Source organism: Podarcis tiliguerta (genome assembly GCF_965153285.1).
Source record: "Podarcis tiliguerta genome assembly, chromosome: 10".
Classification (NCBI taxonomy): Eukaryota; Metazoa; Chordata; class Lepidosauria; order Squamata; family Lacertidae; genus Podarcis; species Podarcis tiliguerta.
The window spans coordinates 51,896,162-51,909,669 of record NC_139543.1 but is presented as its reverse complement, the minus strand read 5'-3'; the positions used below and the strand labels follow the sequence as shown (position 1 = coordinate 51,909,669).

At 43.7% G+C, this 13,508-nt stretch overlaps 1 protein-coding gene across 5 annotated transcripts in view; it reads right to left on the bottom strand.

The window, feature by feature from the left end:
* Window positions 1-13,508, bottom strand: part of KIAA1549 — a 105,879-nt gene that overhangs the window by 25,468 nt on the left and 66,903 nt on the right. For 3 of the 5 annotated variants that reach the window (XM_083401309.1, XM_083401305.1, XM_083401306.1), the window contains exons 9-11: window positions 13,151-13,328; window positions 9,159-9,340; window positions 58-102 (exon numbers count right to left, since the gene is read on the bottom strand). In XM_083401309.1, the coding sequence (XP_083257435.1) occupies window positions 58-102; window positions 9,159-9,340; window positions 13,151-13,328 (405 nt within the window). The remainder of the gene's footprint in view (window positions 1-57; window positions 103-9,158; window positions 9,341-13,150; window positions 13,329-13,508) is intronic. The other 2 variants (XM_083401307.1, XM_083401308.1) reach the window with 1 other exon arrangement.

The window sequence follows — 13,508 nt, the reverse complement described above, 5'->3', positions numbered from 1 at the left end:
ACACAACATTAAACAAAACGAGTTGCTTGGTGCTGAACAGTATGGTGTTCCCCCTACCTTGTCTGTATTGCATAACAGGTTGTAGAAAGCTGCACTCTCAATCTGAACCAGCAGATGGGGATAATAAGCATTAAAGGCAAATATGCTTTCTGTCTATTTCCTTGCATATTATGCAGACAGCTAATGCAATCAGGCTTTCGGGTCAAAAGTACAGACACAAGTACGACCCTGCAACAAAATGTTGCAGTGGCTCTCCATCCCTTAACAGGAGTGCTCCACTTCAGGATCCCAGCCAGCCAGGCATATTTTCCTGCGGGATATTATAAGCTCTTAGGGAAATGGTGGAGAACCTGTGGCCTGTTGTTGGATTTCTAACTCCCATCAGCCACAGCCAGTACAGCCAGTGGCCAGGAATGATTGGAGTTATATGGGAGCTGCATCTTGAGAGCCACAGATTTCTCACTCCTGTCTTGGAGACTTAAAAAAGTCAATTTACTCTTCCCCATCCCAATTTCCCATTCTTCTTTTCCAGCCGACACTGTGAGAGCACTAAGCATGCTCAGTCGTTATGGATGGCAGCTAACAGATTGAGGATGACTCCTGACAAGACAGAAGTACCGTTTTGGGGGGACAGAAGGCAGGCTGGTGTGGAGGACTCCCTGGTCCTAAATGGGGTAACTGTGCCCCTGAAGGACCAGGTGCACAGCCTGGGAGTCATTTTGGACTCGCAGCTGTCCATGGAGGCGCAGGTCAATTTTGTGTCCAGGGCAGATGTTCACCAGCTCCATCAGGTATGCAGGCTGAGACCCTATCTGCCCGCGTACTGTCTCGCCAGAGTGGTGCACACTCTGGTTATCTCTCGCTTGGACTACTGCAATGTGTTGACCTTTGAAGGTGACCCGGAAATTACAACTAATCCAGAATGCGGCAGCTAGACTGGTGACTAGGAGCGGCTGCCAAGACCACATAACACCGGTCTTGAAAGACTCACATTGGCTTCCAGTACGTTTCAAAGCACAATTCAAAGTGTTGGTGCTGATCTTTAAAGCCCTAAACGGCCTCGGCCCAGTATATCTGAAGGAGCGTCTCCACCCCCATTGTTCAGCCCGGACACTGAGGTCCAGCGCCAAGCGCCTTCTGGAGGTTCCCTCATTGCGAGAAGCAAAGCTCCAGGGAACCAGGCAGAGGGCCTTCTCGGTAGTGGCACCTGCTCTGTGGAACACCCCCCCCACACCAGATGTCAAAGAGAACAATAACTACCAGACTTTTAGAAGACATCTGAAGGCAGCCCTGTTTAGGGAAGCTTTTAATGTTTGATGGATTACTGTGTTTTAATATTTTGTTGGAAGCCGCCCAGAGTGGCTGAGGAAACCCAGCCAGATGGGCGCGGTATAAATAATAAATAATAATAATAATTGTTGTTGTTATGGTGTTGTTGTTATTCACTGGGTTTGTTTTCCTTGTGGGAGGTTGCTCTTTTATGTTTGTTTTTTAAAAAGTACTTCTGCATGTCCTAAGATGCGCCCCACCGTGCTGATACATCCGTCACGCTTGTCAGTGGGCCACAGTTTGCTATGAATATGTGCCATTACCTCCACTTCCTCTTTACACACTAATTTATGTCACATTCAAAGTGTGCGTTTCCAAATTTACACCCACAATTTCCTGACTTGATTCTGGGAAACTTGCAATTTTGATGATAAAAATCATCTTGTCTGTTATACCCAATCCCTTCATTGCTTTTATGAAAGAAAGAAAGAAAGAAAGAAAGAAAGAAAGAAAGAAAGGACCAGTGCTTTGTGATTGTTAATGTGTTCAACTAAGACAGGGAGACCTGGATTTGAATTGCCACTTAAACACCAAGAGACTTCGAGAAAATCATGCTATTCTACTTCACAGGCTTGGCGTGAGGGGAAAGAGGCAGGAACCCGTATACACTACCCTAACCTTTTTGGGAGGGCAAGATAAACATGTGATAAATAACAGAAGTGAGGGCCGTGGCAAAACATTGCATTGTGAAGTTCTTCTTGCTGGGCATGTTTAGCCTGGAGAAGAGGAGGTTAAGGGGTGATATGATAGCCATGTTCAAATATATAAAAGGATGTCACATAGAGGAGGGAGAAAGGTTGTTTTCTGCTGCTGCAGAGAAGCGGACACGGAGCAATGGATCCAAACTACAAGAAAGAAGATTCCACCTAAACATTAGGAAGAACTTCCTGACAGTAAGAGCTGTTCGACAGTGGAATTTGCTGCCAAGGAGTGTGGTGGAGTCTCCTTCTTTGGAGGTCTTTAAGCAGAGGCTTGACAACCATATGTCAGGAGTGCTCTGATGGTGTTTCCTGCTTGGCAGGGGGTTGGACTCGATGGCCCTTGTGGTCTCTTCCAACTCTATGATTCTATGATTCTGTTTGGAACCCACAGATTCCAATCCGTTTCTTCCTCCCATAAGAATGGCCTGCAGGGTCAGTGGCCATGCAGATGCCTACGGGAAGCGAACAAGCAGGGAACAAGCTCAGCTGGTAGCGCATGAGACTCTTAATCTAAGGATCGAGGGTTCAAGCCCCGCGTTGGGCAAAAGATTCCTGCATTGCAGGGAGTTGGACTACATGACCCTCGTGGTCCCCTTCCAACTCTGCCATTCTGTGAGTCTATGTGCAAATAGCACACAGGTTTAAGATTCTGATTTTGACCTTTAAAGCCCTATGCAGCCTAGGACCCACGGACATACGGGACCGCCTCTCCTGGTATGCCTCGCAGAGGACCTTAAGGTCCACAAATAACATTTTGGAGGTCCCAGGTCACAAGGTGGTTAGATAGGTCTCAACTAGGGCCAGGGCCTTTTCAGTACTGGCCCCGACTTGGTGGAACGCTCTGTCCCAAGAGGCTAGGGCCCTGCGGGACTTGACATCTTTCCGCAGGGCCTGCAAGAGAGAGCTGTTCCGCCTGGCCTTTGGTTTGGACTCAGTCTGAACCTTATGTTTCCCTCCCCTTATGGTCTTGATTTATCGGCTACTTTTAAAATGAGGCTGCATTTTAAGTTGCATTTTAACTGGAGAACTGGGGGTGCCATTGGTACATATGGTTCTGACCACAGCACCCTGAGAACTTCTGAATGCCATCACTGTTTTCAAACTCATCTGCTGCTTTGAGAGCTGCTTACAGCCTACTTCTCGTTTCCATTCAAACCGGATCAGGCTACTGAGCTTCATCTTCTTTTCCCTATTAACTGGTTTTGCTTCTCGCAGGAGCGGCTGTGCAAACGCTGGACTGGTGCCTGGGTGCCATGGTGGGCTGGAAGAGGGGAGAGGGAAAATAAACTGAGCTTGAATCCTGGCAAGGCAAGAGGCTCTGTGGGTTTGTGGTTCTTATATCTGATAAGCTGGGTCAATTGCCTACCATGGAGCAGGTACATAGTCTGGAGGTTCTCCTGCATTCAGGCTTGTCATTGGACTTCCAGATGGCCTCACGGTCTGGGGGGGATCTTTAACCAGCTTTGGCTGATAAAACAGCTGTGACCATTCCTGTAACAGCTTGACCAGTGCAGCCCAGGCAATAACCTCTGTTTTAGCAGTTAAGACTACTGCCGTTCTTTTTGTTCCTTCAACCAGGCCTTTGGCTAATTAATATTCTACAGCCTTTTAAAGATGTTTGTGCTATTGTTTTGTTCTTTCTGTTTTAACTATTTATTTGTGTTTTTATCTTGCGAGACGCCCAGAGATCTTTTGATGAAGGGCGGGTTATAAATCTAATAAATAATAAAAAGAAAAATAAATAAATTCTTATTTTTGTGCTGCTTTGAGTAACAACACCTTTGTGTAAAGGAAAAGCAGGACTAATATATATTAATCCTGTACTCAAGTATTGGTACAATACATAGACAATAACTGTGTAAGATAATTTACTTATTTTACTTATTTTACTGTGTAGATGTGCTATCTACGCAAGTATTATTTATATGCACGCTCCCACGTGCAAAATGTCCTTTTGTTCTGCTTAGGATATGTACAAACTGATATGGAAGCTGCCAAAGCACACTGCTTAATGAGTAAGGACCCATATCTGATCCCAGGAATAATAATATTTCAGCTTTGGCAGCTAATCTGTGAGCAGCTCTGGAGACCCTGTAAAAACGTCTTGGTGAATTATGACCTGGCAAAAATGCTAGTGTACACAGTTCTGGAAAAACTGGTGGTGGTGGGAAATAGGAAACACACCCACCCACATAACGGAGCTTTAAGAAATGCTTTGAATCCAGTTGTCTTTTAAGAAATCTGTAGGAAATTAAAAGCCAATAAGCAAAGCACTTGTGCGGAAATGACTTCAGTTTAGGGTCAGCAGAAACTCAGCCGCAGACTTTATATCCCAGCCTGATCTTCAAAGTGTGATAATAGATGCATGCTGCTATTCGTCAAGGCAACAGAGAGAAGGATAAAGGACGAATAAATAACAAAATATCTACGTCTTTGCATTTCTAGCTGCATCTGCAAAGGAATATATTTTACCACGAAGCACAATGTTGAGTCTTTGGTCAAGATACAAAAATCTCACTTGTGCCACAATCCTATGCATTTTCGCTTGTAAGTAAACCCAACAGTTCAAATGCATTCATTCAATCATGAGAGTTGGAAAATGGCTTAGGAAGGGAAGGGAGGATTCCAAAAAGAACCCTGAAGGACAGGCCTTGGGCTGTGGGTGCCATGAGGGCTGTAGCACCAGCAGCATCAACCTTCATTGAGGAAGAAGAAACAGAGGGGGAAGGACTGACTGAATTGTGAGAACCTAGGTTGGAAGGAGGGGATCACCACTTTCCACCCCAACTTCAACCACTTTGGAAGTGGGAGCAGGGATGCCAACCTTCTTCCACAGCACAGAGCCTCAGTGGAAGCTGGGGAGGGTCTGATCAGCCATCAGGGGTGAGTGAACAGCAACTGAACTAGAGCCAGAACAGCCTAGAACCAGATGCCACCTTCACAGACCCACCTGCCGCAATGGATCACACCCTTGCAATCTCGTTTTTCCTGCAAGTACTATGAGTGACCACACTACACCTAATCTTTAAAAGCTTGGTAGGAGAGACAGGGAAACTTGTTGAGACATCTCCATTGCTTCTGTCCATTTCTGAACTTCTTGCCTTGCTCTCGGACTCCTAAATCGTCACTCCTGAACACTGCGCCTCCTGCCTTGCTTGCCTGACTAAAGATCTCATTCTTAATTACAAGTAAGAGACTCTGTCTCTCTGTGTTGGATGAGAGCCAGGGGGTGGGTTGCTCAGCCCTGATACAGAGTCATGTCTGCATATCAGCAGAACATATTTGGCAATTCTCATATGTGACTGATTTGGGATGAAGCTTCATCAACTAAGAAAAAAATCATTTCATCTGAAAACTTTTGTGTGTGCGTGCACAGGCACACGCACCGTTGCCATTTAAGAATATTCATCTAGTTAAGGAAATGACATATTTCCAGGCTGAAAATAGGAGAGGCAAAAACTGAAGTGATTTATAAATGTCACCGCTGATTTAATTTTATTTCTCAAGGAAATGAAATCCTTATCCAACATGACAAAACAGATCACATCAAGGTGAAGTTCTTAAAATGCATGGTGACTTACAGAGTGGATCTTTAATATTTTACGTAGCTCTTTGAGCTAAAAAGGCTGCTGTGTCTCAGACTCTACTGGAGCAGTAAGGGCTGAGATTTACCCACCTTTCAAAGCACCCATGTCAGAAACTCACAGCTAGTTTTATTATACTGTTCCACCTACTTACAAATAGATTCGTTATAGGCTACATGAAGGTAGCTGTTGAAGACATTGGCTCCTTTTGCACTATGCAAGAGAAAGGCTATGACATGAATTATCGTATTTTACTCAATATGAATGTTAAGGGATAGTTGGACAATAGTTAGACCTTTATGGTCCTTTCTAATTTATGAGAGAATATTGTGGCTCTTCAAGGTACTTCATGTTTAATACTCACGTTCTACAGATCACAGAGTCTACACTTATAGAAAAAGCCACAAGTTTATGCTAATATCCAAATGAAGAATTTTACAGATTCACTGAAGGAAAGGAGAAAAAAGTATATAGCATTCCACAGCAAGAAAGAATAAAAGAGTGAAAAATGAACAAAGCTGATTCAACTGTTTCTGGTCCATTTGTAAATGCAAAAGATCTCTGAAGCATGAAAAGCCGTTAGCAGTTGGTGAACCTAAGCCTAAAATAGTATATTGTTCCAGGAGGAACCAATTTTCTTGAAGCCTGAGTTGACAGAGTACTTTGGGGATCGGTCTGGAAGTGGCTTTGGACACTGATGATAATACAGGAAGAGTGGGATCTCCTTCCTAAATCTAAGCCTTGTGAGGAATGGTTGAAGGAGCTGGCCATGTTTAGCCCGGAAAAGAGGAGACTGAGAGGAGATATGATAGCCATCTTCAAATATCTCACAAGGGAGATGGAGCCAGCTTGTTTTCTCCTGCTTAGGAGGGTAGGCCTCAAACCAATGGCTTCAAGTTACAAGAAAGGAGATTCTGACTAAAATCAGGAAGAACTTTCTGACAGTAAGAGCTGGTCAACAGTGGAATGGTCTCCCTCGGGAGATTGTGGACTCCCTTCCTTGGAGACATCCAAGCAGAAATTGGATGTCTATCGGTCATGGATGCTTGAGTTGAGGTTCCTGCATTGCAGTTCTATGATTCCAACACACAAATCTCCTGGAAAAGATGTGCAAGTCCCTGCTTCAGACAGGTATATATGAAGACGGAAATTTATCTATTTGTGCGATTTCATTTATGCTATAATTTGCAGGCATCACAAACACCTTCAAATTGATCAGGATGTCCCCTTTCCACTTGTTTACAGGACTGGCACTATGGTCTTAATGCATGTAACACATGTATTCAACTCAAAGATTCCTAGGTGAATTCTGTAGTTTGCATTTAAAGGAGCTACTTCTTTTTATTTATTTTTAAAGCCCTTATCCAAAGCACTGCAAGTGGTTTCAATACGTGATGGCATTTAGAACTCAAACCGTACACCTGCCTCTCCCAGGCGGAATTCTGCCTTGAATTATCAACACAGACAAAGGAAAGCAGAGAACACAGAAGTCACTGGTTCAGAAGTTCGTCTAAGGTTATAACTGTGACTGACCTCGATTCCACCATTCAGACTCAACAACGAAGAGAGAAGTGCGGGCTGTCGTTCATTTGTTCTGGTGACTTCACAACAGTAAACACTTTCTACCTCTCTCGTCTTTCACATGATTAATTAAGGCCAGCAGAGAGTATGGCACACAGCACAGGACTCCTGCAGCCTACCAGTCTCCGGACACAAGAAGACTGTGATGTTATGACTGCCACTCACACAAAGACCTGACAATCATGAGTACTGTGGTCAGTGCTTGGATCTATTCTCCGCAACCAGGATGGGGAACTGGCCAGAATGTTTGCCTAACACAGCCTAAATAGCTGTAGCTTCTGCCACACTGCTGTACGTTGCAATCACATTCACATAATTGTGGCCCAGGGCTCGTGTGGTAGGTATTGGACTGTACCGTTATACCATGCAGTCCTGCCACTGCTGTATGCAGTTAACGTCTCCAACCACAGTGTTGCGTGTTGTGGTGTGGTGCTTAGAGTATTAGACTAGGACCTGGGCGACCATGGTTCGAATCCTCACTTGGCCATGAAGCTCACTGGGTGATCTTGCGCCACGCACTGGCTCTCAGCCTAACCTACCTCACATGGTTGTTATAGGGATGAAATAAAGAAGGGGAGAACCATGTATGCCATCTTGAGTGCCTTGGCGAGAAAGGCAGGTTATAAATGCAATCAATCAATCAATCAATCAATACTAGGAGAAAGACTAGGAGCAGAAAGTCACAACCCCATTCAGCAATTATGACAAATTTTCTTCCTTCTGGAAACAGTTTAAAACCTTCTTAATACACATTAGTAGTACAGTGGTACCTCGGGTTACATACGCTTCAGGTTATAGACTCCACTAACCCAGAAATAGTGCTTCAGGTTAAGAACTTTGCTTCAGGATGAGAACAGAAATCGTGCAGCGGCGCAGCAGCAGGAGGAGGCCCCATTAGCTAAAGTGGTGCTTCATGTTAAGAACAGTTTCAGGTTAAGAACGGACCTCCAGAACGAATTAAGTACTTAACCAGAGGTACCACTGTACTGAGTTTGTTATGTGTCTGTATTCTTTTTCTTCCTTTTAAGCTTTCTATCAGCCATGGCAAAGAAATAATAATTTCACTAATAGGCTGTTGGGTGAGACTTTTTAGTTTCATTCTTGTCTGGAACCTTATTGTTGTTGTTTTGCTGGAGGAGGTGTAGCTCACAATCTCACCGACTTTTGGCTAAAACATCTCTGCAACAAAATATCCTGCAGTTCTTATCTGTTAGTCAGAATGCATTTAAGGGCGCGAAGCCAAAACCCATTTTTACCTACTTTGGAGACCAGGAGAGTTCTATCACAATGGATAGAAATAATTTGAAAAATTGGGGGACATGAACACATGCAGTATGGATAGTGTAAAATGCCGGGACCCACCCCCTGCCACGTATACGCCATACTGACCACCTTGTCGATATTTCCGCCTGTTCTTAAATTGTTGGAAAATGGAATAAACATACATGGAGACATTAAAACATAACCCATAAGCCAGGTGTATATCTGTTTTGTTTTTTCAAATTTGCCCAACAGTCTAAACAGCTGTGTCAGAAATATTTCCTCAGAAGTAGCTTCTGGTCTCAGTAACTCACACACTAACAAACGGATACTCAATAAAAAGGTATCACCCTAATCCAGTTTTTCCTCTCAGACATGGAGGCCGACAAGAGATATATAGTCTATAAAGCCGCTACTTATCTTCTTTATTAACCATGAGAACCAAGTCAAACAACAGTTGTTCTCTTGCTCTCTCTTTCTCAAAAGTATCATATGGGGAAATATATTTCAATATGTTAGTGACATATAGTTTCAAAATGATGTTGACGGGGTTCCCTGGTCATGGGGAGCATCCTTCAATTACCCAAAGAAGAGTTTGTCCTGAGGTAATACATGAGAGGAGTTTCCCCTCCAATCTGTTGCCCAACAGCCTTGATAACTCTAGTTTCCCCAGGACGTTCTCACCAATGTCTGGCACCATTACCTTCTGTCTTTGCTGAATGTTGCTCATGGTGTCCGGCTGAAATTCCAGCTTGTCAGAGCGGCAGAGCTTCCAGTATAAAATGATGATGATCAGCAGCACCACAGCTACTGGGACTGCAACGCCAACAATAATCCAGAGGTTGTTCTGCGACTCTGGAGGTGACTCTTTGACTCTGTCCACAGCTGCAGAAGAAACGGGGGAAAGCGTTAGAGTATCCTAGTGGTGTGTGATCATAAGATCTCATAACTTCTAATGTATGTTAATTTTTTTAAAAAAGTAATGGAGACTTGGATGTTCTTCTCACATAATCTCCATGTGGTCACTAAATGTCTGGTGGGGAGAGAAAAGACTTTACATACTCAGAAAAAGGACACTTTTTTGCATGCAATTATACCTGCCAACGTAGCAGTTCGAAAGCATGTCAAAGTGCAAGTAGATAAATAAGTACCGCTCTGGCGGGAAGGTAAACGGCGTTTCTGCGCGCTGCTCTGGTTCGCCAGAAGCGGCTTAGTCATGCTGGCCACATGACCCGGAAGCTGTACGCCGGCTCCCTTGGCCAATAAAGCGAGATGAGCGCCGCAACCCCAGAGTCAGCCATGACTGGACATAATGGTCAGGGGTTCCTTTACCCTTTACCTTTATACTTGAGTGAGACAGAACATGTCTTTGCTGCTGTGTTTTGCTTTTGGGTAGGCATGCTATTGCCATGTGACAGCTACATTAAAATACTGGCTTTCTCACTTATTGTATCTGGGAAACAAATCACATTTCTGCTATGTAAAATGAAAAAAGCTTCAGAATGAACCAAGCAGACCTCCTCCGTTGTCTTGAATTGAGAGAAACACATGCACCGACTAACCCCTACACAGCTTCAAAATGACCCAGGAAGTTCCTTCTCTTGATAATGCAGAGAGGGCTTCCTGGCTTATTTTGAAGCTATTTTTCTGTCTCCCCATTCATGTCTAAATTTCTCTCCAGCAGTCATCAACCATAGCACTCACTTTACTTATTGGCCAAAATCACTGCAAGGCAAGCTCATATCTCACAAATGTGTACTTCCACATTTTGCTTCGTAACTTTCATTTTAAAGGAGCTAGACATTTTAAAAAATGAAAGAAAGCTTAGAGTCTGCTCCCCACCTACTGGCTCTGGATCTGGGACAGATGTACACTCTGTATCACTCACTCAGTAGTCCTAGAAGCAACTGAATTGAAAATCAGGTATGATCTTGATTACAGATCTTATGCATTTACATGTATAGAGCTCACGTTCACCTTGAGCAAATCACATGGAGATCAAGAAACAGGGAGGGCTGATGCACAGAGATTGAAGCTATCCAATGTGACACCAGCCAATGTGTGCAGATTACTTGAGAAAAGGCTACAGTGATAGGTTTCTAGGACCGCCATTCCTAGCCTTGAATCCTGAACCTCTGAACTGTTGCAAGGCATCTGACAAATGTCGCTTCTCTACTCACAGCAATGGGGCAAGAGAAAACAACAGACACACAGCTATTAACGGGACAGAGATGGCTGAGTGCTACATTGAAAAAGACAAGGAGGGAAGGGAAACAAGAGCAGCAGAGGAGAGAGAAGAGTTTTAGCAATGTGAATGGATGGCCAAATGGACAGATGTTGTTCAATGTGGTGTGTGTATATGACTGGAGAGGTCCACGCCTTTAGGGTGTTGAGAATTTTCACAGGCGTCAATGGCCGCTGTGGATTTCAATGCAGCTAGTCTAGAGAAACTGTCTTCTGGGCTGCATGTTGACATGCTTTCTTGATTATTTAAGCTCTTATCATCTTTAAGAATTTACTGAAAGGGATATTTATTTGAACAGCAAATAATATGATTACAAGAATACAATAAAATTAAATTAAGCTTCTTCTGTAAGTCAATGCAACCGCAACCTCTTCTAGAACTCTGAATAAGGTATCAATATATATTAATAAACAGCTTAATAACAAGCTTAAAGGCTTAGTCGTCTTCCCTATAGCTTCTCTTACAAATGTAAGATGCGGAGCAAGACAAATCCTTCACAGTTTTATATAAGAAAATTGTTGTATTTATACATATTTAAACTATAATCTATTTTCCTTCAAACAAAAAAATATTCTACTGCCTGTGAAGGGAAATAAAGCCACTTGTAAATATCCACAAATCCTTATAATTTGTGCAGGCATTACTTGTCAGAGAAACAAATATAATACTGCCTCTCTAATATCCCAACTCCTCTGGAAGGAGTGATGGGGGCCAATAATCTGAGGCTGAATTCTGAGGCTGTGGGTAAGTAGTTCCTATATATGGGAATAAGGCCTGCAACTCAATGGCTAGAAGTGCTTTTTACCAACTGTGGCTGCTTTGAAAGCTATGGCCATTCTTGGACCGGGAAAGCCTTGCCACAGTAGTTTGTGCGTTGGGTTACTTGAAGAATGGATTGCTGCGATGTGCTCTTATGTGGGGCTTCCCTCGCAGGGCTTCAACTTCAGCTATGAAGCTCACTAATGATAACGGGCCACTCGCTATTTCTTAGCTTAATCTACAGGGTTGCTGTGATAAGACGAGAGAGGGAAAACCACGTATTCCACCATGGAGGTCCCTGGAGGAAGGGCAGAATACAACTGCAATCAGTAAATTAAAAAAAAAATAAACCTTCTCCCAATGCTGCTTGCCCTGCAGGAAAAAGCACAGTTCCCAATGGAACTTTCTTGAAAGAAAAGCAGGACACATAAGGAAAAAAATAAATAAGCGAACCAAAAAAGGGAAATGCATTTTCTGTGAAGATGTTACATAACCAAACCCACACATAATTAAGCCTTGTGAGCCTTAGGGGTACTGAATCCTCCAATGTAGTTTACATATCCCTGCTGTTTAAAGCTATTTTTAATGTGAGGACAGCTCAGCTTCACACTGTTGTATACGCTCTCCTCTCCTCTTTCTGATATTAACTGGAATCACTAATTAATCATGACGCACAGCTTATATACGTAAGCTAGATTGACTGATATGTAGAAAAGCTTCAGCCCTATGACTAATGCCTGAAAATCAAGGGAAATAAGTTGTAATATATGTTTCCCCAGCTAATTTTGCCTGAAGTCATGTCTGTTATAATTTCTTCAAGGGGCATTAGTATGTTATTCCTGCGTCCCCCTAAAGCAGTTCCCTCTTTTTTGATGTGATGGCAGATTTTACATACAACCAATGAGATACTCTGCTTTATGTTACCTTAATTCCAGTCTCCATAAAAGGTAAAGGTGAAGGACTCCTGAAAGTTAAGTCCAGTCTCAGATTACTCTGGGGTTGTGGTGCTCATCTCGCTTTACAGGCCAAGGGAGCCGGTGTTTGTCCGCGGACAGTTTTTCCGGGTCATGTGGCTAGCATGACTAAGCCGCTTCTGGTGCAATGGGACACCAAAACCAGAGCAGCGCATGGAAACGCCATTTACTTTCCCCGCCAGAGTGGTACCTATTTATCTACTTGCACATCTTGGCGTGCTTTTGAACTGCTAGGTTGGCAGGAGCTAGGATGGAGCAACGGGAGCTCACCCCATCGTGGGGATTCAAATCGCCAACCTTCTGATCAGCAAGCCCAAAGGCTCAGTGGTTTAGACCAGTGTTCCCCAACCTTGTTTTTGGACTACAACTCCCATCATCCCTCGTTAGCAAGACCAGTGGTCAAGGATGATGGGAATTGTAGTCCAAAAACAGCTAGAGGCCCAAGGTTGGGGGAACACTGGTTTAGACCACAGCCACCTGGGTCCTTTACAGTCTCCATAAGCAAACCCAAATTAAGTAGCATAACAGGTGAATGAAGACAACCGTTCAGATATCACACTTAGTTTAGTGGGGCAAGAATGGACCACGGAGAGTCTCAGGCTCCCCCCACCCCTGACATGGTGACAGGGGATAACAAATCGTTGTGTGTGTCAACCCCAGCTTCTTTGAAAAATGCTGAACGGATCACTTATCACTGTGTTTCTTAGGAAGACTCACGCTGGGCCACTGGGCCTTGAATGCGGTATCCTAGAATGATGGCAGCCCTCTGAATATCGACTCTGTTAATCAGGTCAGATGTCTTCACAGCACCGAGTCTTTCTCCATCTTGGTCCTCCACAAAATACACCAGCATAACTGGGCTGTCGGCTTCCTCTATGCGTGACACGTTCACGATCTGAAATGGCACATCAACACACACATCACATGACTGACATTACTACACAGAGTACTGATATAAGAGTAAGAAAGTGTCGGTACCTGATCTGCTTATTCTCCCCAACCCACTGCTTTTGTATGTTGGTACAGTCATACCTCGTGTTGCGTTAGGTTCATGTTGTGTATTTTCGGCTTGCGA